Below are 22,068 nucleotides of genomic sequence, written 5' to 3'. Positions count from 1 at the left end.
TTATACTTATCTGACATCCAGAATGCATTATAAATCTGCTTATTTTAAAACATGATTTTCTTCTCTTGCACTCGCTTATCAATCTAATCTTGTTAATTCTCTAGATTTGCTCACTCCTATGGAGCTGGAAAAAAAGGCACCTGACTTAAAAGGAGAACTAGAAAAAGCTTTGAAAGAGAATGCACTTCTACAAAAACAAGTAAACGAGCTATCAGAATTTCAGTCTCTACCAAATACTGTGGAGATGCAGAAGAAAGAGGTAAAAAAAAAACCCTAACCTTTTTTTTCTTTATTTTGTATAATACTTGACGGGTAATGTATTAATGGAGGCCTATTGGATATGAAGTTTTAAAGCCAAAAGTTGTCTTGAATCAAATAACTGAGATTTTACAATTAAGTTTGTTAAATTATTGTTTCTCAGGTATTTAATATTTTTACCTAGGAATAAGTTTAAGATCACATATTTAGTCAGAGTCTACTATAGTTTATCTGGATTTTCTAGTCCAACATTTACGTGCCTATTTGCTGTGGTCACTATTGATAACTGAGTGTATAGATATAATAGTGTTTGATCCTGGATACTATTCTGAAACTGATTTTTTTTTATCAGTTTGGGCAAAGAGAATATGTCAAGATCTCTTGGCAGAAATGCTGCTTGAGAAGTGAGAGATTTACCTTGCAAATTGTGGAAAATGTGTGAGCAAACTATTTGTTTCCTGGCAGGTCAAAGCTGTAGACTAAGTGTGCTGGAAATATGTTTTAAGGGGTTTGTTTGCAAACACTTTCTGGGTTTCTTTGTCCTTAAATACCCGCTACTGAGTATGTGCAATGAAAACTATTCAAGGCAAGTAATCTCACCAGCTCATTAACACTTTGCAAAAAGTTCCAAACCATCCAGTGGTCTACTTCCACTAATCAACAAAACTTCATTAGATGGTAACAACTTCATAAACTCTGTATCATGAAGAAAGTATTGATACACCTAAATATTCAGTTTAGGAGTCCAGTCTTAGCCCAGACATAGGAAAAAAGAAGTAGTAAAGAACATCTAGAGTTAGAGGAGTGATTTCCAGAATTTGGAAGGGGCTTGACTGTCTTCCCTCTCTTTTAAGGATTCCTTGCTAGACAGTTCCCTACCAACAAAGCAAAACTGTATTTTGAAATATGCTTGCCTGTACTTTGTTTCCTATATCTGCATATGTACATGGTTTTTAGTAGTTATGACAAATACTGATTGAGAAAATACTATTAATATTGCTTTTCTGTTGGCAGATTCTCGAAAAATGTGAGGAGTTATGTTTATTAAAATTGGAAAATGAAAAGCTGCTTTCTGAAGTGGCTGATAATGAAATTAAACTTAAACACATGACTGAAGAAATTGAAAAATCAAAAGACGATCTAGCAGATGCACAACTGAAATATATGAAGTCTGATCAAGAATATGTGGCACTTAAACAGCTCCATGAAGAAATGGAACAAAAATACATAGCTACATCAGAAAATAATGAAAAAATGAAGCTCCAAATAGAATGTCTTTCTAAAGAAGCACAAGAGTCTAAAACAACTTTGGATGAAATTAAATTAGAGGTCAGTGTCACCTTGTTCTTTTTTACAGACAGGACTTGAGAAATTAACTTATAGTATTGAAAAAAGGAAAAAAAGTTTTTGGAGGAGTACTCTTAAAGCTATAAATGACAATATCATTGATTTCCTCTAGCATGAGTGGATATTACTTATTCTATGCCAAGGGTATAATGCTGAAGGATTATGCTTTTCAATGGTCTTTTTTGTAGGCAAAGAAGTGTATATATTGCTCCAGGTTCTCCTTTCTTACTTGATCTTTTAATTCTTTTTTTCCCTTTCTTAAGTTATATGTTTATTATGTAATTGTTTTTTTCATGCCACTCTGACCTTCTCTATATAAAGTCATAGAAACAAAGTGGAGACCTTGTAGAACACAAGATATTCAAACCAAAGAGAATTGCTACAGAAATTAGGCATTAGAAAGGAAAAAAAATATTAAAGAAAACATTTAAGAAGAAAAGGGAGCCAAAGATACAAAGATACATATTTTTGACAAAGCTTTGGGCACTGGTGTGTCTGTCATATTCCAGCTATGGATTTGATAATTCCTAAAATATGCTACAGTTTCATGTGTGGTGCTATGTTTTAGTAAGACATTTGCTTCTAAGAAGAAACCACAGGAAAGTTGCATAAAAAAATGCTTATTTGATGTGGGCAAGAGTATAAGCAGTAACTTAAAGAGAAATTATGAACTTCCTATCTCAGCCCTTCTAAGCTCATATAAGATTCTGTGAGAACATGTACACATAATGGAGTTCTACATTACAATGAAAATATCTGGCCTTTTCCTTTGCAATCTAAAGCTCTCGAGCAAAATGAAAGAACTGGAAGAAAAAACAGCAGAACAAAAACAACTTCTTGAGCTAAGAGAAGATTTTATTCAGACTCAGCAGAAGTTAAATGAAATGGAGCAATTAAAAGTGGAAGAAAGGATGAGTGAATTGAGACTGGAAGCTAAGGATTCAGAGATCCAGGCAGTTCTTCAGCAGCTAACTGAATGTCAGGAAGAAATAAAAACTCTAACCCAGGAAAAAGATGACCTGAAGCAAAAAGCAGAGTCTCTCCAAGCTGAGACAGACCAACTCAAAGAGGATATAAAGGACACTGTTTCAATGGTAGGAATTTTGGCCTTATAGAAATAGACCATACGTGTTAAGAGGAAGAGCGTAAGAACACTGTAAACTGTATTGAAATACTTAGGGGAGCATGGGAGCATCAGGTTGTGTGGGATTTTTAAATCAAGGAATGCCTACTAATATTGCAAGATATTTGTATTTTCTCTGTGGATTTTCTCTCTTGTATTCTAAAGAACATCTTGGCACATGAAGAACTGAGAAATACGCAAAGTTCTCTCAAGCAATCCCAGGCCACTGTCAAGAAGTTGGAAAAATATATTTCTGAAAACGAATCTCATGTTTTGAGTGTTGAAGAGGCACTAGGAAAGACCATTAAAGAACTCGAAACACAGGTAAAACTTTATGTTTAAAAATTTAAAATAAAAATGCTTTCAGTGTGTTTTCCAACAGAATGAGAACAAGCCAGTCAACCTGCTTATAGTCTCTTCTGCATGTTCTTAGAAAATTTCTAGCTCCTTGGTAGCAGGTGGGCAAGAAAATAGCACTGCTTGACCCAAGCCTTTACCAGCTGCTGATCTGTTTCTGTTGAGCTTCAAGCTGTGAAATACACTCTAATAAACTTTTGCTTAACTAGTGTGCCCCTTGGTTGTGGATTTGAGTGTTGGCATTGGATGGCAAATGGAAGATGAGATAAGAGTTACTTAAAGGGAAGGAATGATTTATAACACTCAGTCCCATTGAGAAGTGTAATGTGATTGGCAATGGGAACTCAGTTCCCAACATATAGCAGAAAGCTGATCCACTGGTTTTTGTGCCAGTACATACAGTGAGATTTTTCCTGAAGTATATTAGCTACCAGCAAGTCAATGGTTTTGTATTCAGCATTCGTGTGCTTTAGAACAGATGCAACAGTATAACAAAATGGGTTTCTTTGGCTTCTTCCTCTCAGACTTTTTTTACTTAAAGATCTGGCCAATATTGCAGCAGATATTGCTAAAAGCTTAGAAATTAAAATATAACAGGTGACAAAGGCCACAGACTTGGATTTGTAGCTTTTCTGGTTTGGTCAGAGTGGTTTGATGTTAAAAATACTGCAGAAGAGTGAATCAAACAAAAATGTTGCATTCAATTTTGAACTGATGGAAACACTGTCCTTGCATTTTTTTTTAATAGATCTCACAAATGACAGAAGAAATGAAAGTCATCAAATCAGAGAGAGATCAGCTTGCTGAGGAAAAATCACAAAGTCATAGCTGGAGAGAAAGTGATCAGCTTCAGGAGCAAAAGGAACAAATCATTTTCCTTACACAAGAGAACCGCTCATTGCAAGAGAAGCTGGACAGTTTACATCTGAGAAAAGAAGAGGGTGGGGAAGGAACTTGGGTAATTATGCTGAGGCTGTAATGGAGAGCAAGTTGTTTAAACTTTCACCTCGGTGAAATAATTTACAAAACACATTGGAGAAAAGGGTCCTGGTCCATGACTATACAACATTACACAAGAGGTTTATTATTGTTCACTTGCAGTTTACCCCACCCATATTGGTGTATATGGACACGTAGTAGTAGAATGTGACTGTGAATAGAGTATTAACTTGATAGAGGCTGGTGATGTTCTGCATTGGTCTGCACAGGGTTCTATAGTTAAGTGGTTCTACAATTAAGTATCTGAAGCTAAAAACTGCTTGTCTGGAATGGGTGGTTCTGCTTTCTAAAGCGTAGCTAGAACTGACTCTTTTCCTGGCAGTGAAAGGGACATTGCAACCAACCCTTCCTGTAACTGGATGTGCTGATTGCACCTGTGTCTGTGTAGATAGACTTCAAAACAAAAAAAAGTAAAGTATGTGTATCCATTTTAATATGGAAGGGAGAGTGGACAAATTTCAAGTAAATAATTGTCCTGACACCATTGTCAACTACTGCTGAGACTAGAAATACAGATAAGATCTCCGGTTTTGGGAGGGGGAGGGATTTGTTGGGCGTTTTTGTTTTCATCATTGTTGTTGTTCACCCCAAACTTAAATTATGACAATGAAATTCTGCTTCTGGTAACTTCTTTCAGAAGTCCTTGCTTCAAATCCTATTTTTACATGTCCCTTATTTCAAAAACCTTGAATTGCATGTTGTGTTCAGACAAATTTTATTATTCTAAGAAAGCCACAAATCTCTCTAAGACAGTGCCTTTATTTTACATACTCCACATGTCAAAGCTAAGCTATACTTCTCTAAAGCTATTTTCCTACATGTGCTGACACCTATCTTTGCATAAAATAGGTACCACAGGTCCAAGAAAAATCTCTTGAGCAAGAGTTACTTGTTCTGAGGGAAGAGCTCAGCCAGGCACAAAGGAAATTGCGTGAAATGGAGGAAGCGAAGGCCAGTGAATACGAAGGAGAATCTGATAAAATGGGGAGAAGAGATTTTATTCCAGAACTGCATGACTGTCAGGAAGTGAGCACCCAGACAGAAAGAGAAGAGGATGATCTTAAAATGCAACTGGAAAATCTCCAGAACGAGAGAGACCAGCTAAGAGAAACTGTAGAGGAGACACTAAGAAAGGTAATAAAAATAGTCCTGTTCCTGTAGGATAATAGCTTTAGTAAGCTTCTGCCTTAGGTTTTGGAAGCGTTGTTCAGGTGTTAATGTACTTCAATTGTGTCCAAAGAATTCAGAGATGCAGAAGGAGTTGCAGTGTACTCACAGATCTCTTGGACAACATCAGGAGACTATTGTGGAGCTGAAAGAAAACATTTCAGAGAAAGAAAATCAACTCTCGAAAGCGCAAGAGGCATTGAAGGAAAAAACTGATGAACTGCAGCAGAAGGTCAGAAAGAGTTTTGTCAAGTAAACTAAAAATTCCATCGTGTATGGCAACCCATGTCTTCTGCAGGCTTCAGTTTGCAGGGAGTCCAGGAAATGTAAATAATGAAACTTAACTGATAGTTTTTACATTCTTTTTTTTGCCCTGTACTGCTTCTCAAAAGAATTCCATGAAAACAGAGGCAAGGAAAGGATGATTAAATGCAGTTTGACCTGCAACCTACCACCCTTATTTATAACTAAATATGTCTTAGTGCTGAATGACAGAATTTTTTTTGCCATCAATACTGCACTTTGAACCTCAGTGCGTTTTCCCAGTCTTAAATTTTTTAAAATTTTAATAATGTATTTTAGCTATGTAGCCCTGAAGAGCCTTGAGCAACTTTAAGGCAGTTTAGCTCATGCTTTACTTGTTGCACTATTAGAAATTTCCTATCTACTTATTATTTCATGTCTTAAGCTTTTAGGCTTTTAGGGTTCATTCTTACATGTGGTAATGTCTTCCATCTGGTGTGGATACAGCAATGGAGACATTTTTATGGAATTAGAATGGCCTGTAGGTTTTCCCACATTCACTTTTGACTCTCAGTGAGACAGAAGCACTGAAATTTTGTTGACTTTTAAGAAAACTGTTATATTGGTTTTGCTTATTATAGCAGGAAACTAATGGACATGTCTTCTGTATGATAATCCTGTTATAACAACCCGTATGTGCAAACAGCGCTTATGAAATATGATCGAATAACATTCTCCTCAGGTCAGAACCTGATTAGTGGGACAAGAAAATTCAGGAACTTGGCATGTTACTGGTTGGGTTTTCTCCAAACTATCAAATTAATTCTACCCACACTACAGATGATTAGAAATATTAATACCTGGTTTGATTTGTTCTTTCAGCTCACTGAAGTAACTGAAAGGCTGACTCATGTCTCATCTGAATATGGCAAGCTACTGGCAGAAAAAGAACAAATTGAAAGGACAATGAATGAGCAAGTTTGTCAGCTACTTGAGAAAATCACTGTACTTAGTAAGGAGAAAGATGAGCTGCAACAAATGGTGGAGACTTGTAAAGAAAGGGAAGAACATTTGTTAAAGGTCCAGAGACGGTCAGAGATTTTGGAGGACAGCCTTACAAGCAAGGTGAAGGGGTTTGGGGTTTAGTAGCTACTTTGTCTTCTGATATTTTATTACTGATGTGCTAAACTTTTGATTAGCAGAAAGCTTGTTTTAGTTCCCAGCATGTCATTTTTATGCTTTCTAAACAATCATGAACATGAGCAAAGAATTTTGTACAAGTTTCTCTACTGATATTTAGAAATAGCATTCTTAACTTTTCTCGGCTTTGTAACCAGTTGGGTTTGTCAGTGCTTTGGAACAAATGCCAATTTATCAAATGTGTCAGTTTTATTATAACGATCAGTAACTGGACATGTATTTTGACTTTAAAAGGTACTGTGTAGACAGCATGTACCTAAGCGGGTTTGGAATCCTTAGTCCTTTGCAACCTTTCTGAGTAACAGACTTGGTTTTGGAGCTTTTCTTATTTGGTTGTAGTGGTTCGATGTTAAAAATACTGTAGGAAAGTGAATCAAACAAAACTATTGTGTTTAATTTTGAACTGATGGAAACACTATCCTTGCATATTTTTTTTAATAGATCTCACAAATGACAGAAGAAATGAAAGTCATAACATCAGAGAGAGATCAGCTTGCTGAGGAAAAATCACAAAGTCATAGCTGGAGAGAAAGTGATCAGCTTCAGGAGCAAAAGGAACAAATCATTTTCCTTACACAAGAGAACCGCTCATTGCAAGAGAAGCTGGACAGTTTACATCTGAGAAAAGAAGAGGTTGGGGAAGGAACTTGGGTAATTATGCTGAGGCTGTAATGGAGAGCAAGTTGTTTAAACTTTCACCTCGGTGAAATAATTTACAAAACACATTGGAGAAAAGGGTCCTGGTCCATGACTGTACAACATTACACAAGAGGTTTATTATTGTTCACTTGCAGTTTACCCCACCCATATTGGTGTATATGGACACGTAGTAGTAGAATGTGACTGTGAGTAGAGTATTAACTTGATAGAGGCTGGTGATGTTCTGCATTGGTCTGCACAGGGTTCTATAGTTAAGTGGTTCTACAATTAAGTATCTGAAGCTAAAAACTGCTTGTCTGGAATGGGTGGTTCTGCTTTCTAAAGCGTAGCTAGAACTGACTCTTTTCCTGGCAGTGAAAGGGACATTGCAACCAACCCTTTCTGTAATTGGATGTGCTGATTGCACCTGTGTCTGTGTAGATAGACAGAATGACAGACAGATAGACTTCAAAACAAAAAAAGTATGTGTATCTATTTTAATATGGAAGGGAGAGTGGACAAATTTCAAGTAAATAATTGTCCTGACACCATTGTCAGCTACTGCTGAGACTAGAAATACAGATAAGACCTCCAGTTTTGGGAGGGAGAGGGATTTGTTGGGTGTTTTTGTTTTCATCATTGTTGTTGTTCACCCCAGGCTTAAATTATGACAATGAAATTCTGCTTCTGGTAACTTGTTTCAGAAGTCCTTGCTTCAAATCTTATTTTTACATGTCCCTTATTTCAAAAACCTTGAATTGCATGTTGTGTTCAGACAAATTTTATTATTCTAAGAAAGCCACAAATCTCTCTAAGACAGCGCCTTTATTTTACATACTCCACATGTCAAAGCTCAGGTACACTTCTCTTAAAGCTACGTTCCTAAATGTGCTGACACCTATCTTTGCATAAAATAGGTACCACAGGTCCAAGAAAAATCTCTTGAGCAAGAGTTACTTGTTCTGAGGGAAGAGCTCAGCCAGGCACAAAGGAAATTGCGTGAAATGGAGGAAGCGAAGGCCAGTGAATACGAAGGAGAATCTGATAAAATGGGGAGAAGAGATTTTATTCCAGAACTGCATGACTGTCAGGAAGTGAGCACTCAGACAGAAAGAGAAGAGGATGATCTTAAAATGCAACTGGAAAATCTCCAGAACGAGAGAGACCAGCTAAGAGAAACTGTAGAGGAGACACTAAGAAAGGTAATAAAAATAGTCCTGTTCCTGTAGGATAATAGCTTTAGTAAGCTTCTGCCTTAGGTTTTGGAAGCGTTGTTCAGGTGTTAATGTACTTCAATTGTGTCCAAAGAATTCAGAGATGCAGAAGGAGCTGCAGTGTACTCACAGATCTCTTGGACAACATCAGGAGACTATTGTGGAGCTGAAAGAAAACATTTCAGAGAAAGAAAATCAACTCTCGAAAGCACAAGAGGCATTGAAGGAAAAAACTGATGAACTGCAGCAGAAGGTCAGAAAGAGTTTTGTCAAGTAAACTAAAAATTCCATCGTGTATGGCAACCCATGTCTTCTGCAGGCTTCAGTTTGCAGGGAGTCCAGGAAATGTAAATAATGACACTTAACTGATAGTTTTTACGTTCTTTTTTTTGCCCTGTACTGCTTCTCAAAAGAATTCCATGAAAACAGAGGCAAGGAAAGGATGATTAAATGCAGTTTGACCTGTAACCTACCACTCTTATTTATAACTAAATATGTCTTAGTGCTGAATGACAGAATTTTTTTTGCCATCAATACTGCACTTTGAACCTCAGTGCGTTTTCCCAGTCTTAAATTTTTTAAAATTTTAATAATGTATTTTAGCTATGTAGCCCTGAAGAGCCTTGAGCAACTTTAAGGCAGTTTAGCTCATGCTTTACTTGTTGCACTATTAGAAATTTCCTATCTACTTATTATTTCATGTCTTCAGCTTTTAGGCTTTTAGGGTTCATTCTTAAGTGTGTAATGTCTTCCATCTGGTGTGGATACAGCAATGGAGACATTTTTATGGAATTAGAATGACCTGTAGGTTTTCCCACATTCACTTTTGACTCTCAATGAGACAGAAGCACTGAAATTTTGTTGACTTTTAAGAAAACTGTTATATTGGTTTTGCTTATTATAGCAGGAAACTAATGGACATGTCTTCTGTATGATAATCCTGTTATAACAACCCGTATGTGCAAACAGCGCTTATGAAATATGATCGAATAACATTCTCCTCAGGTCAGAACCTGATTAGTGGGACAAGAAAATTCAGGAACTTGGCATGTTACTGGTTGGGTTTTCTCCAAACTATCAAATTAATTCTACCCACACTACAGATGATTAGAAATATTAATACTGGGTTTGATTTGTTCTTTTCAGCTCACTGAAGTAACTGAAAGGCTGACTCATGTCTCATCTGAATATGGCAAGCTACTGGCAGAAAAAGAACAAATTGAAAGGACAATGAATGAGCAAGTTTGTCAGCAGCTTGAGAAAATCACTGTACTTAGTAAGGAGAAAGATGAGCTACAACAAATGGTGGAGACTTGTAAAGAAAGGGAAGAACATTTGTTAAAGGTCCAGAGACGGTCAGAGATTTTGGAGGACAGCCTTACAAGCAAGGTGAAGGGGTTTGGGGTTTAGTAGCTACTTTGTCTTCTGATGTTTTATTACTGATGTGCTAAACTTTTGATCAACACAAAGCTTGTTTAAATTTTAGTTCTCAGCATGTCATTTTTATGCTTGCTTTGCACACTTTCTATATAACAGATAAAGTTTGAGAGTCTTGCACTCAGCTCTTGCCAGTTCAGTCTTTTTTCAGTCTTCACTCCTTAGACTTTCACCTGTCAAACTGTTCCTTTGTTGATCAAAAAGTATGATTGAGGATTGCTTCAGATTAGGAAATGTCACTGTTCATTAGAGCAAATATAAATCCAATGTCCATCTTTTATGCTTATCTTCTATTTCTTTTAATTTTCTTGCGATATGGACATATGTTGACTGCCTTTTCATTTGCTTTCTTGCTTTACAGAACACTAAAATTGACTAAGAGTTCTCTGGGTGTCAGGCTACTCCTTTTCTTTAGAATTTCTTTTTCTGAGTTATTAGAACAGCAAAAGTATTTTTAAACTTCTCCTGCTGTTAATGTGAATTTTAGTTATTGGAAATTGTGTTCTTTGTATTTGACAAAACTGATCTGAGTGCTTCATAGCAGAGTATTCAGACCACAGCAAATTGCAATTGTAATTTCTTTCTTTTTCTCTGCTATTTATTGTAGATTCAACAGTTAACTGACACACTAAATAGTGTATCATGTGAAAAAGACCAGTTATTAGCTGAAAGAACTAGTCACTCTTTCCAACTTAGAGAACAAATTGCATCAGTTAATCGAGAAAAAGATGAGCTACAAAAACTTCTTCAGGAACAAATTGCATCAGTTAATCGAGAAAAAGATGAGCTACAAAAACTTCTTCAGGACGTCAGGACTGAGAGGGACCAGCTCAAGACAGAATTGCAAAGAAATTGTGAGATGGTGGGTGTTGCAATTTGCTTATCGAAGTTACTCATAAATTCTCCTCTTCAATGTTACTTAAATATGTCTGGCTTTATTTTAGTGTGTTGAAACAAATGTAAAACTGGAACGTGCTTTAGACCAACTGAAGCAGAGAAACCTGAATGATATGTCCATTCAGGTAAACTCAGTGGCTACTGCAGAGCAGGTGGCTGATGACAGCCTGAAGGAAAAAAGCTTGAACATTAAGGTAAACTTATTTCTCTGGTTCTTCTAAGGATGCATGTAACACCTTAATGCCACTTGTCCTCTTGTATTACGTATAAACCAGCATAAACCTCTTGTATTACGTATAAAATGGTTTGCATATCTTGCTGAGCTGCAAACCATGGGATCAGTTGATTTGCTGTTGCTGTTCAGTGTTTGCACATCTTGTCTCAACTGAAAAGTTCAATTTAATGTTCACAGAACATCATACTTGCTTTCATTACTGTCCAGTAACCCCAATTTTTTGCAAAATCCCCCCCAAATGCTCCCTCCTATTACTCCTCCTCAAATAATAAACTGGCTTCAAATAAATTAACTCCTGTAAATCCTCAGACCTTTTGTTGGTTTACTATCCTGAGTACACTTTCACACAGATATGAGAAGTACTATTAACCTACTGAAAGCCAAAATAAACCAGAATTTATGTATTTTAAAGTACGGTAGTATTGTACTGCAGACTATATGTCTGTGCAGCAGATTCGGGCATCATTCTATTTGTGCTAGAGGAGCCCTGAGTGCTGCTTCAGTTAACGACAACAGTGGTAAAGAGCCAAATTGCAAAAATGAATCACATGTAGCTTTCTCCATCTCTATCCTACATCAGCAGTAGGGAGCTAATAATGAGGGAAGTAATATCAATTGATCCCTTTTAACGGCACTCTTCCCTTTGACTTCTGTAATAGGTGGAATCTTGTGTACCTCTTTCTTATACAGTTTTCTCAAGTATCTAGTACTTGCTCTTGTTGGATGCAGAGCATATGTCAGTTCCAGTGTTTTTACTGTGGGGTAAAAGAGTTAAAACTGGTGAATCCTGGTTCTTTCAATTAGCAACGAACAATGGACAGTATGCCAAAGGAGTTTTATGCTTTAAAATGTATAATGTAGCTTGAGAGGCGATACTTGAGTTGCCCTTTACTGGGGAGTACCTTCAAGCCTGTTGCATTCCTCATCCTGCTCACTGCTTGATCACACCTTTCTTTTTATGGCAAAGTGTTAGGAACAATTTTATGATCTCTTTCCTTTGAGAAAGGACCAAGTAAATAATGTGGCTTTGAGACAAGGCCAGCTGACAAACTTGTGAACAGGCAACAATTTTATTTGAGGCCTGATCTACAAGTCTGGATGTGGCTGGGCAATCTAAACCATGAAAATAATTTGAGTTTGTGAAATAACTTGCTGGGAGACTAAGAAATTTTCTGCTTTTGTCCCTAGCGTAGTGTTTCTATCTTATCCCTGTGGCAAGTCAAAACTGGAGTCTTAGTCCTATTAACTTTTCTGTTGTAAAACCAATACATACTGTACAGGTTAGTTCTGGAGTCTGGTCATTTATTTTAAGCTTCTGTTTATAGCTAATCACACTTTCCCTTATTGTGAATGAATTAATTTGTTTCACTTGCATTTAGGAGCTTCTTGAGAAATTCTCAAATATGGGGAAGAGGTGTGAATGCCTCTCTACAGTGTCTCTTAAGCTGAAGAGTGAACTGAATAGTCAGAAAGCACTGATAGCTGTGATACTGCCTCAGCTTTCCTTGGTACAGAGTAAACAAGTCAAAAGACTTCAAACTGAAAATGAGAAACTAAACGGTCATCTCCAGAGTTTACTGAACAAACTGAAGGTACCAAGATGTGGATGCTTCTTATTGCTTGAGTTTGGTTCTTTTTTTAAATAAGTTCTCAGTATTGACAGCCAGGATTTTATGTTCTATAGCTTTGATTTTTGTGAATCCATATATTGTAGAAAATAAGCTGATAGGAGTAAATGCTTTACAATCTTAGACAACTGGAACTGCGTAGTTATGTTAATCAATCTTAGTTTTTGACTGCAGTTCAGCTGCTTTGCACAGTATTATTTCATTAATATTATTCCATTTTAATTAGGAATTGAAATTTTTTTCTGTACTCCATAAATCAAATTATAGATGACTTATAGTGTATTTCTTTGTGGGAGAAGAGATGTGCAAATTGCATTGGAGATGCACGTTTACTCTGCAAAACTAGCCAAGTAGTTTGATTTTTATAGTCTTGCAGACCTTCCCCAAATTGGAATCAGTTTCTTCATTGAACTATAATTATCAGAAAAAAGTTAAGGTTAATTGGGAGAGTATTCCTGTTGTCATATGCAGAAGTACCGTAAATGATAATGTTTTTTCTGTTTCTTTATTTACCATGAAATATTAAGGGTTGGGGGTTTGTTGGTTGGGGGGAGGGAAACATGGATGGGCCTGGGGAGAGAGGGCAAGGTTCATGTCCGGTTTACAAAAAACACTGGACATGATCTTAAGAGTCAGTCATGTCTATAGATATCCATTAACTAAGCAGCTGAACTAATAATCCAAATAGCCTTATTTTATAACTTCGAGTAGGGGTTTTAGGTTTGATTTTTTTCTTTTTTTTCCCCCATAGATGGCTTTTAAATTTTTATGGTTAAAGATGTTTAAGACATTAAACTAGTAAACAAAATTTTAAATCATCACACTGATATTATTCTCATAGATCATCTGCAACTTTCATAACTCTAAGAGGAAATAAATATTCCAAAACTTAGTTTGCTTTTCAAAGTTGAGATTCATGGAAGGCTGTCTGGAGCTTTTTAGACTTTTTGGCCTTTTTAGGAGTCTATGAGAAATGGTATACTTGAAAAATGCTGTCTTGGCTAAAAGTCTTATATGCCATTGCTATAAAAGACATGAATCTAATTTTCTTAGTCATGTGTTAATTATTCTGGACACCTGCAGGCTTGGAGAGTAAATAGAATAAATTGTAAAATATGGAATTTTAGCTGGATGCAGGGTACTGTTTTAAAGCATGCTCACTGATACATCCTGTGCTTCTACAACAGTTTATGTTCAGTCGTGTTTGCACAAAGAAAAGAGACTATCATACTACTGTTAACAAGTATAAAATGGAATTGCTTGAGGAAAAGAGAAGACAAGATCATCTACAAGCCGAGATTCAGTATCTCAGGAAGATTCATTTGAACCAGAATGAAATACCATCTCAAGAATTAAACATCAGTGAAGGGCTGCAGAGTTTCCACTTGGATGCAGAGGTAATATTTGAAAAAAATTCAGATATTAAAGACTTCATCTTTCAAGGCGTAGGGTGTTGTGGTGGTGCTCATCTAATGGCATTAGGTTTATCTGGTTGATGATTTAGATAAGGGGATTGAGTCCATCAGCAGCAGATTTGCAGATGACACTAATCTAGGGGGGAGTGTCGATCAGCTGGAAGGCAGGAGGGCTCTGCAGAGGGACCTGGATAGGTTGGAGAATTGGGCTGATTCCAACGGGATGAGGTTCAACAAGGCCAAGTGCCGGGTCCTGCACTTTGGCCACAACAACCCCCTGCAGCACCTACAGGCTGGGGACAGAGTGGCTGGAGAGCAGCCAGGCAGAAAGGGACCTGGGAGTTTGGATTGACAAGAAGCTGAACATGAGCCAGCAGTGTGCCCAGGTGGCCAAGAAGGCCAATGGCATCCTGGCCTGGATCAGGAACAGTGTGGCCAGCAGGTCCAAAGAAGTGATTCTTCCCCTGGACTCAGCGCTGGTGAGGCCACATCTGGAGTACTGTGTCCAGTTCTGGGCCCCTCAGTTCAGGAAGGATATTGAGGTGCTGGAGCAGGTCCAGAGGAGGGCAACAAGGCTGGTGAAGGGACTCGAGCACAAGTCCTATGAGGAGAGGCTGAGGGAGCTGGGGCTGTTCAGCCTGGAGAAGAGGAGGCTCAGGGGAGACCTCATCACTCTCTACAACTCCCTGACAGGAGGTTGTAGCCAGGTGGGGGTTGGTCTCTTCTCTCAGGCAACTATCAGCAAGACAAGAGGGCATGGTCTCAAGTTGTGCCAGGGAGGTTTAGGTTAGATATTAGAAAGAATTTCTTTACAGAGAGGGTGGTCAGACATTGGAATGGGCTGCCCAGGGAAGTAGTGGATTCTCCATCCCTGGAGATTTTTAAAAAGAGACTGGATGTGGCACTTAGTGCCATGGTCTAGTAACCATGGCAGTGTTGGATCAAGGGTTGGACTTGATCTCGGCGGTCCCTTCCAACCCAGCTGATTCTATGATCTGTTAAAACTTCACTTAAGGAGGATGACGGAATTGTGTTAGTATTTTTTTATACTACTAGTTCTATAATGTGAAGATTCCATTTTGTAAAGTGGCTGAAAATAAAATTAATAGGTTAGAAAATAGTGGGAATGTTATTTCCCTATTTGCCCTGTAAAATACGTACTGCCTAGGACCAAGATGACTTCTAAAACAATGAAATCAACTTTTACTTTTTCCCCTTCCCACCTGCCCCAGCAATGCAGATTGTCTTCTCATTTTCCCAGTAGGGTGTAATATATAGCAAAACTCCTTTTATATGATAAATAGATGCTAAAAGAGACTTCCTGCTGTATTGATAGCTAAGAGGACAGAATGTATATTTAGACATATGGTTATCAAAGTGATATTTAAATTTTAATTCCCTTTTTTAAGAGCATTCTCAAAGACGTATCAGAAATGGAAAGTGAACTTCTCTGTATAGAAGCAGAATTACAGCAGCAAGAAAGTGCTAGAAAAGAAACAGTACAGTTCTGGGAAGCTTGTTCAGGAACTCACTGTAATGCAGAGGAACTGGAAGAAGAGTTAAAGAAAGATACTGAAAGGCTTTTGCAAGTCATTAACTTCTGGACTCCTAAAGTAAAGGTAAAATTAAATGTTATAGAATCAGAAATGTATTTGGTATAAGCAGTCTGTAAATGCCTAATCTGATTGAAAACAAAACACACAAAGGCTCTTGAATGATTATTCATTTATTATCAGCACTTACTATACTCTTACTTTAGTATAAAAATCTTCTAAGTACTCTTACATCTTAGAGATTTCCTCATGCATCCAAACTTGGAAACTTGCTTTCTGGTCGTCTTAATCTGAATTCTGGAAACTGTAAGTTCAAAATCATTATATAGCTTTGCTTGCCAAACTTCATCAAAACTACTTTAGCCATTTTTAAAACTCAATTGTAATTCATATTACACTTTTCTAATTTCAAAAAGTCAAGTTGTTCTAGAGATAGGGCAGCCTTCCTTTCTCTTTTCTTTCTTCTTACGTCTTGCCCTCTTTGGAAAATAAGACAGCATTTTTCAGGGTTAAGTGCATCACGAGCGGATTTCATGAGATTTCATCTTCCTGATTAAATGTTAAGTTTAGCCTATTTTAAAAAGTTTCTTCTGCAGAATCAATAGCCAGTCTTGACTTCATCAGGATTTCCCAGTGTTGGCAAGCTTTTTGGAAAAAAGCTTGTGGATCAAAGCTTTTAACAAACAAACAAACAAAAATCTCGTATATTTGTAATTTCCTGACAAGTGTGAAGTTTTTCTTTGTCTGACGTATTAAATATATGGGTTTCTAGAATAGCCCAATGTGTATTTTTTCTCTAAAACGGTTTAAATTTCCTCAGTCAGTGACTATGTTCTAGCAAAAAATTCTGAATAGTTGTGTTTCTTTCTGTTACTGATATTCAAGAAGTCTTTCTAATATATTCCTTTGTTTCTGTAATAGTGCTTGAGTTAACACAGAAACACTGGTAATCCTGCAATGTACTGTCATCTTCTCTTTTGGAAATGAAACCGTTCTTATAAATGTTACTGATTACATTTCTGATAGCAAGCATTTTCAAATGGGACACTGAAACAAGAATGTGAAATTAATACAGGCCAAGATACTTCCTGTTTTTTTACTTGCCTTATTTCTAGCTGATTCAGAAATTATTTAAAATTTTATCTCTATGACGCTACTGCAGATGCTCCTTCAGCTTTCTTCAGAACTGGATGCCAGAACTTCCAATGACAGCAAAAATGCTGATGTTGAATTGAAACAGAGAAAAGAGAAAAATGAAGAGTTGCTTCAGGATCTAAACACTCTAAAAGAAAAACTGGCCCCTGATAGCTCTGCCAGTCTCATGTTAAAAGAAGAAAACTATAGGCTTCATAATAAATTAAAGGCTGCAGAACAAAATGTAAAGGTACCAATGCTTGTTTCTAAGGAAAACTTCTTTGATGCTTGCTTTCTAAGTGAGAGTACTCCAAAATGAAAATAATGATTTGGTAACTATAAATCTGTGCCACCACAATATGTTAGCCCAGAGTGTACATTTTAGTAGCTTTTTTATTTTCAAGTTTGAGCTCTTGCCTATAATGTGAGTATTTTAATTACCTGATTTCTGTACACAAATAGATGTCAGTTTAGAAATTCATATGACATGTTTTCATTTGGTTTTGAAGTATTGATTTTAGTTGTGTGATACTCTGGATGCTTCCTGTAAGTATATGGTATTCACTATGTCAAACACGAAGCTGGAGAAAAGTTCTCTCTAATCATAGGAATTGAGGACTCATTTTCTCTTTCCTAGGTTTTTTGTCACAGTTACCCTTCTTCAAAACCTTTTTTTCTTTTCTTAGACTTGAGTGTTCCAGACTGTTAAAAGGGGACACAAAATAATGATCTAGACACAAAGAGTTGCCATTGAGCCTGTAGTGTTGGATTTTTTTTGTGTTTTGGGTTTTTTGGTTTTGCTAAGAATATGACTGTGTGCTGTTACAGCTACTGTCTCTTGACATAACTACTCATAACTGATTGATATATTTCAATAGGCTATGGAAGTAAAAATTCAGAAGTTGGAAAATGTAATAAATGAAGTAGGAGAAAATGTCAAAGAGAAAGATGACAGAATAAACAAGTTACAAGCACAGATAAGTATAAAAACAGAGACAAGTGAGCTCACCCAACTGCAAGCCAAACTGAATGAGATGGATAAGTGCCTCAGGACTGCCTTAACAGAGAATCAGAGTCTTCAGGTATGAGCAAAATACTTTACTATTCTCATTTTCCTCTGATGAAAGACAACAAGCATACTTGAGAACAGCTGTAGATGAAACATAGTGCTCTAAAGTCAATGTATTGTTCTGTATGGCATTCCTAGAGTAAAACACTGTACCTGCATATTTAGCATTGCAGTTTCATATTCTACCAGCACAACCTTCAGAGGCAAAATTTACAACCCATATTATAATATTAGAAGGTAAATTTATCTGTAATGCATTTGTGAAACGTTCTAAAAAAATTTAAAACTTTTAAACTGAAGCCTGATCTGCTTTTTCAATGTAATACATTTGCATGCTAGTCCAAAATTCCCAGACTTACACCTGTGCAGAAGTCAGCAAAACTTGCTAAAATATGATTGTATGTAATACATGAGAGTAGGATATCAACTGCTACTATAGTGCTAGTTGGTAATGCTGGCCACCTTAGTGAAAATAACTTCCTGCTCTCATTCTTGTCCTGCAAAATCTAGCAGATCATAGTAAAGATACAAGGTAAACAACCCTTAATTCCATTGTTAAGTAACAAGCCTTTCTTTGTACTAAATATTTTCATTTCAGGCAAAATTAGATAAAGGTTCTGAGTTGTACAAAGAAGAAATTGATCATCTCAAAACACAATTGGTAAAATGTGATATGGAAAGAATGAAACAATCCAACTTTTTTGAAATGAAGTAAGTTCAAATTTTATGTTGCTACTTCGTTCTTAGCTTCTACTTCTCTATGTTCCCACATAATAAGAAGTAAGCATTAAGCTTTAGCTGTCACAGGTTTTTATTGTGTCTAGATTCCAGAGAAGGTAAAATGTATATGCACCTTAGGTTGCTTGCACAACTCCTTCCCTATACACCCACCAAAATTTCTCAACCAACCATGTTCAGCCATAAATGAAATAACTGTTCTGACAAAAGAAGGCAAGGGGAAAGCAGTAATTGAAAGCTTTCTCTAATTCACTAGAGAGAGGGGATACGCAGAGAATAATTAGTCCAACTTTTGGATTTGTGCACTTTACCTAAAATCTAACTGACAACCAGGTTTATGTAGTTCTTCTTGTGTAACTTGGGTATTTCTTGTATTTGATAGCTCATTGGAATTCAAATTAGCCCTTCTGCAACTGTAATAACTATTAAACTGAGGTTTTCTGGTTTTGGTTTTTTTCCCTCCCTTCCTGCCTCATAGACTTGCTAATTATAAAGCTCTGTCAGAACACCGAGAACAAGAGTTAACAAAGCTAAAAGAAGAACTCAGAAGAGCACACCAAGACCAAGATGTTACTGGTAAATTCAAGATAAATAGAAGGGACTCTTGACATCACGTTTTAAGGTTATATGGTTAAAGACGAGGTTGAGGTGCAGGCCTTGTATCTCAAAGGCTATGAGGAGAACTGGGTGCATTGAAAGATGAGATGGAAAGCAGACTACATTAGCTCCAGATACACTACATTAGAATGACAGCAGTTCTTGTGTTTACTTCTCTGGCCACATTTGCACTTGTGGAGAGACAAGCTGCTGTGGTCGTAGCTCACATTGCCATTTTTTCCTTGACTGACTCCACATACAAATAGCTAGTTTTAGACATACCTGAAACAAACTATTTTAATTCTAAATGACCCAATGAAGAATCTTACGTTTCTTAGTATATCCCTGGCAGTGGGAATATTGGGAGGTGTGTTTGTGTAGAAAAAAGAATAGCTGTTGTAATAGCACTTGTAACCTAGGGAGGTTTTACATATAAGCCCACAAGAATGAATAGGCTAAAAAGTATATTGAGTTGGTTTTAAGCCCTGTCCAAACAACGGACACGCATCTCTATAAAATTGTTTTTCTAGTGCTGAAAGAAGAAGCTCCTCAGCAATCCCAAATACCCCTTACTTGTGGTGGTGGCAGTGGTATTGTGCAGAGCACACAAATACTCGTGCTAAAATCTGAGCAAGCTAAGATACAGAAAGAAAACTTGCACCTGAAGAAACAAAATGACCTTCTACTAAGGTAAGTGTAAAGCTGACCGGCAAAATGTCAAAACATTTGTTGCATTTAACCATGCATGTCATTAGTGTTTCTTTCTGGGACACCTATAGAAGTAACTAATCATTAATTTGAAATTTGCTAGATTTTTTCACTTCATAAATTTTTACTTAAAGCCAGTGATTTATGGCTTATAAAGCCATAAATGGCTTATAAAGCCATAAATGGCTTTGGAACTTTAAATTGCTTATTTTCATAAGAATCTCTTAAATGCTGGAAGATACACTTGAATTGTATGCTGGGAGGAATTTTAGCTTAAAAAAATTAAAAATTTCCTCTGAAAGATACACAACTATTGCATTGCCATGTCTGTAGTATGTCATCTGAAAATATAGGAACTGTCTGGTGTTCCGGAATTTTTCCTCAAAGGAACTGTGGTTTTTTTTTTTATTCTTAATTAAATGCTGGGTTTTTTTTCTTTACAGTAATGAGCGTCAGCTGAAAGAGGAACTCAGGAAATGGAAAGAAAGAGCACTAAAATGGAGAGAACGATCCTCAAGAGAAAATACTCGAGAGACAATACCACAGTCTCCAAAAAAGACAGTATCATATTTCTTTAAAGAACAAATGCTTTCACCCTCCAAGGAACCTGTTTCTCAGGAAATTGTGACTCGGGACCTATCAAAACCTCTGCCACTGAGTTGTCCAACAAATTTCTTTGATAATTCCAACCTCGGTATGCTAACAGGTATGTAATATAGTGGTGTTGTCCTGTAAAGATTTGGAGAGGAGAAATGTAAGGGATAGTCTGAGTTGAGGGTAAATGCTCTGTACTTATATATTCAGACCTGAAACTTGCACGGTAACACAGTTTTCCTGAATGGTTAGTCAGCTGACTGTTGAAAAGCTGACCATGTGAGCTGTGAGGCTATATATGCTCTACATAACAGAAATATTTAAATGAATCATTCACCTCCTGAACATTATACAAACTTCTTTCTTTTCTGCAGTGAAAGTGTTGATGACTGATTTTTAAAAGTTAATCAGCAAAATATCATTTTTAGATAATGATGCTCTAAAATGTTTTGCTTTTTAACTTTATATTGGTTAATCACAGACTTTTTTCAAGATAGTAGGCTTTAGTCTTTGGTGTTGCATCTGCCACACTGCCTGGCTCCAGCTGCAGTAATAGCAGGTTTGATGGTGACTTCAGTTCCTTAGCTCCACTCTTGATTTCTTATATCTGGCCTGGTGACTTCTGGGGAAGTCACCTCCTAGTGACCACTCTCCTAGTGGTCTCTGCTAGTGTATTAATGCTACTGCCCTCATCATTACACTGCTTCCCCCAACTTTAAGAAGGCCCCAGCAGACATGTTGAAGAGTTAACCCGTTTTTGAGGTATCACTAGGAGACTCTCAGAGAGAACATGACTCATTGCTGTTTTTGTGATGGCCAACTTGGTAATAGTACAGAGTTCCTCACAACACAAAGCTACTCAGGGGCAAGCTTTGATAGTTGACATACAAAACACTAGTCAAGATTAAATCACTGTATTCCTACAGCTTGTCTAATTGAGAAAGGCTTTAATGTTCTTGTCTTCTGTACAGATACATGTCCTGCGGCCACACAGTCCACAGAAGAACATCTTAAGCACTTGTTTGGGACTTCAGACAAAGATAAGGCCCCTGATTGTAGCACCCAGTAAAGGTGCTGTGTTGGAAGCTGCCTTTGCAGTGGCTACAGCCAGAATCTGCATATACAAAAGATAATTGCTTCGGGTTAAAAGCCATCAGCCTCTTCCATCCTTGCTGTCTTGGAGTTGCTACTTCCCACGATTGGGAAACTGGAATTTGAGGTCAAAAATGGAAAAGTAGTCATGATGTCCACAACCTGCTTATCTGATGATGTTCTACTTTGGTGTTTTGATGTTGTGGGGGGTTTTGATGGCAAAGAAAGAAAAGATACTATATTGAAGAAAAAAATGGAAATGGATCATAAACTGTGAAAGTTCTCAGTCTTAAACTTTTCATTCTGTCATTCCTAAAACAGCCCTCTTCTGGACGGTTGATATTTGTATCTTCTGATTGCTGTTGACTTGGAAAGAAATATTCTTTTTGTTTCTCAGCATGTGGTTTTTATACCATGCTTTCTC

At 37.0% G+C, this 22,068-nt stretch overlaps 1 protein-coding gene across 1 annotated transcript in view; it reads left to right on the top strand.

Moving 5' to 3' along the window:
* CENPE (centromere protein E) overlaps nucleotides 1-21,720 on the top strand; it is a 37,503-nt gene extending 15,783 nt beyond the window's left edge. Inside the window, exons 22-45 of the mRNA XM_064652023.1 lie at nucleotides 105-259; nucleotides 1,273-1,587; nucleotides 2,388-2,699; nucleotides 2,894-3,052; nucleotides 3,834-4,043; nucleotides 4,934-5,218; nucleotides 5,325-5,483; nucleotides 6,377-6,619; nucleotides 7,136-7,345; nucleotides 8,251-8,535; nucleotides 8,642-8,800; nucleotides 9,694-9,936; nucleotides 10,592-10,846; nucleotides 10,929-11,075; nucleotides 12,496-12,708; nucleotides 13,932-14,141; nucleotides 15,569-15,778; nucleotides 16,875-17,096; nucleotides 17,725-17,928; nucleotides 18,514-18,626; nucleotides 19,132-19,229; nucleotides 19,781-19,940; nucleotides 20,402-20,664; nucleotides 21,524-21,720. Coding sequence (XP_064508093.1) covers nucleotides 105-259; nucleotides 1,273-1,587; nucleotides 2,388-2,699; nucleotides 2,894-3,052; nucleotides 3,834-4,043; nucleotides 4,934-5,218; nucleotides 5,325-5,483; nucleotides 6,377-6,619; nucleotides 7,136-7,345; nucleotides 8,251-8,535; nucleotides 8,642-8,800; nucleotides 9,694-9,936; nucleotides 10,592-10,846; nucleotides 10,929-11,075; nucleotides 12,496-12,708; nucleotides 13,932-14,141; nucleotides 15,569-15,778; nucleotides 16,875-17,096; nucleotides 17,725-17,928; nucleotides 18,514-18,626; nucleotides 19,132-19,229; nucleotides 19,781-19,940; nucleotides 20,402-20,664; nucleotides 21,524-21,621 — 4,928 coding nt within the window. The 3' untranslated portion in view covers nucleotides 21,622-21,720. The remainder of the gene's footprint in view (nucleotides 1-104; nucleotides 260-1,272; nucleotides 1,588-2,387; nucleotides 2,700-2,893; nucleotides 3,053-3,833; nucleotides 4,044-4,933; nucleotides 5,219-5,324; nucleotides 5,484-6,376; nucleotides 6,620-7,135; nucleotides 7,346-8,250; nucleotides 8,536-8,641; nucleotides 8,801-9,693; nucleotides 9,937-10,591; nucleotides 10,847-10,928; nucleotides 11,076-12,495; nucleotides 12,709-13,931; nucleotides 14,142-15,568; nucleotides 15,779-16,874; nucleotides 17,097-17,724; nucleotides 17,929-18,513; nucleotides 18,627-19,131; nucleotides 19,230-19,780; nucleotides 19,941-20,401; nucleotides 20,665-21,523) is intronic.
* The last annotated feature ends 348 nt before the right edge of the window (nucleotides 21,721-22,068 follow it).

Source organism: Pseudopipra pipra, chromosome 4 (assembly GCF_036250125.1).
Source record: "Pseudopipra pipra isolate bDixPip1 chromosome 4, bDixPip1.hap1, whole genome shotgun sequence".
Lineage (NCBI taxonomy): Eukaryota > Metazoa > Chordata > Aves > Passeriformes > Pipridae > Pseudopipra > Pseudopipra pipra.
The sequence above is the reverse complement of the archived record's forward strand: the minus strand, read 5'-3'. Positions and strand labels throughout refer to the sequence as shown.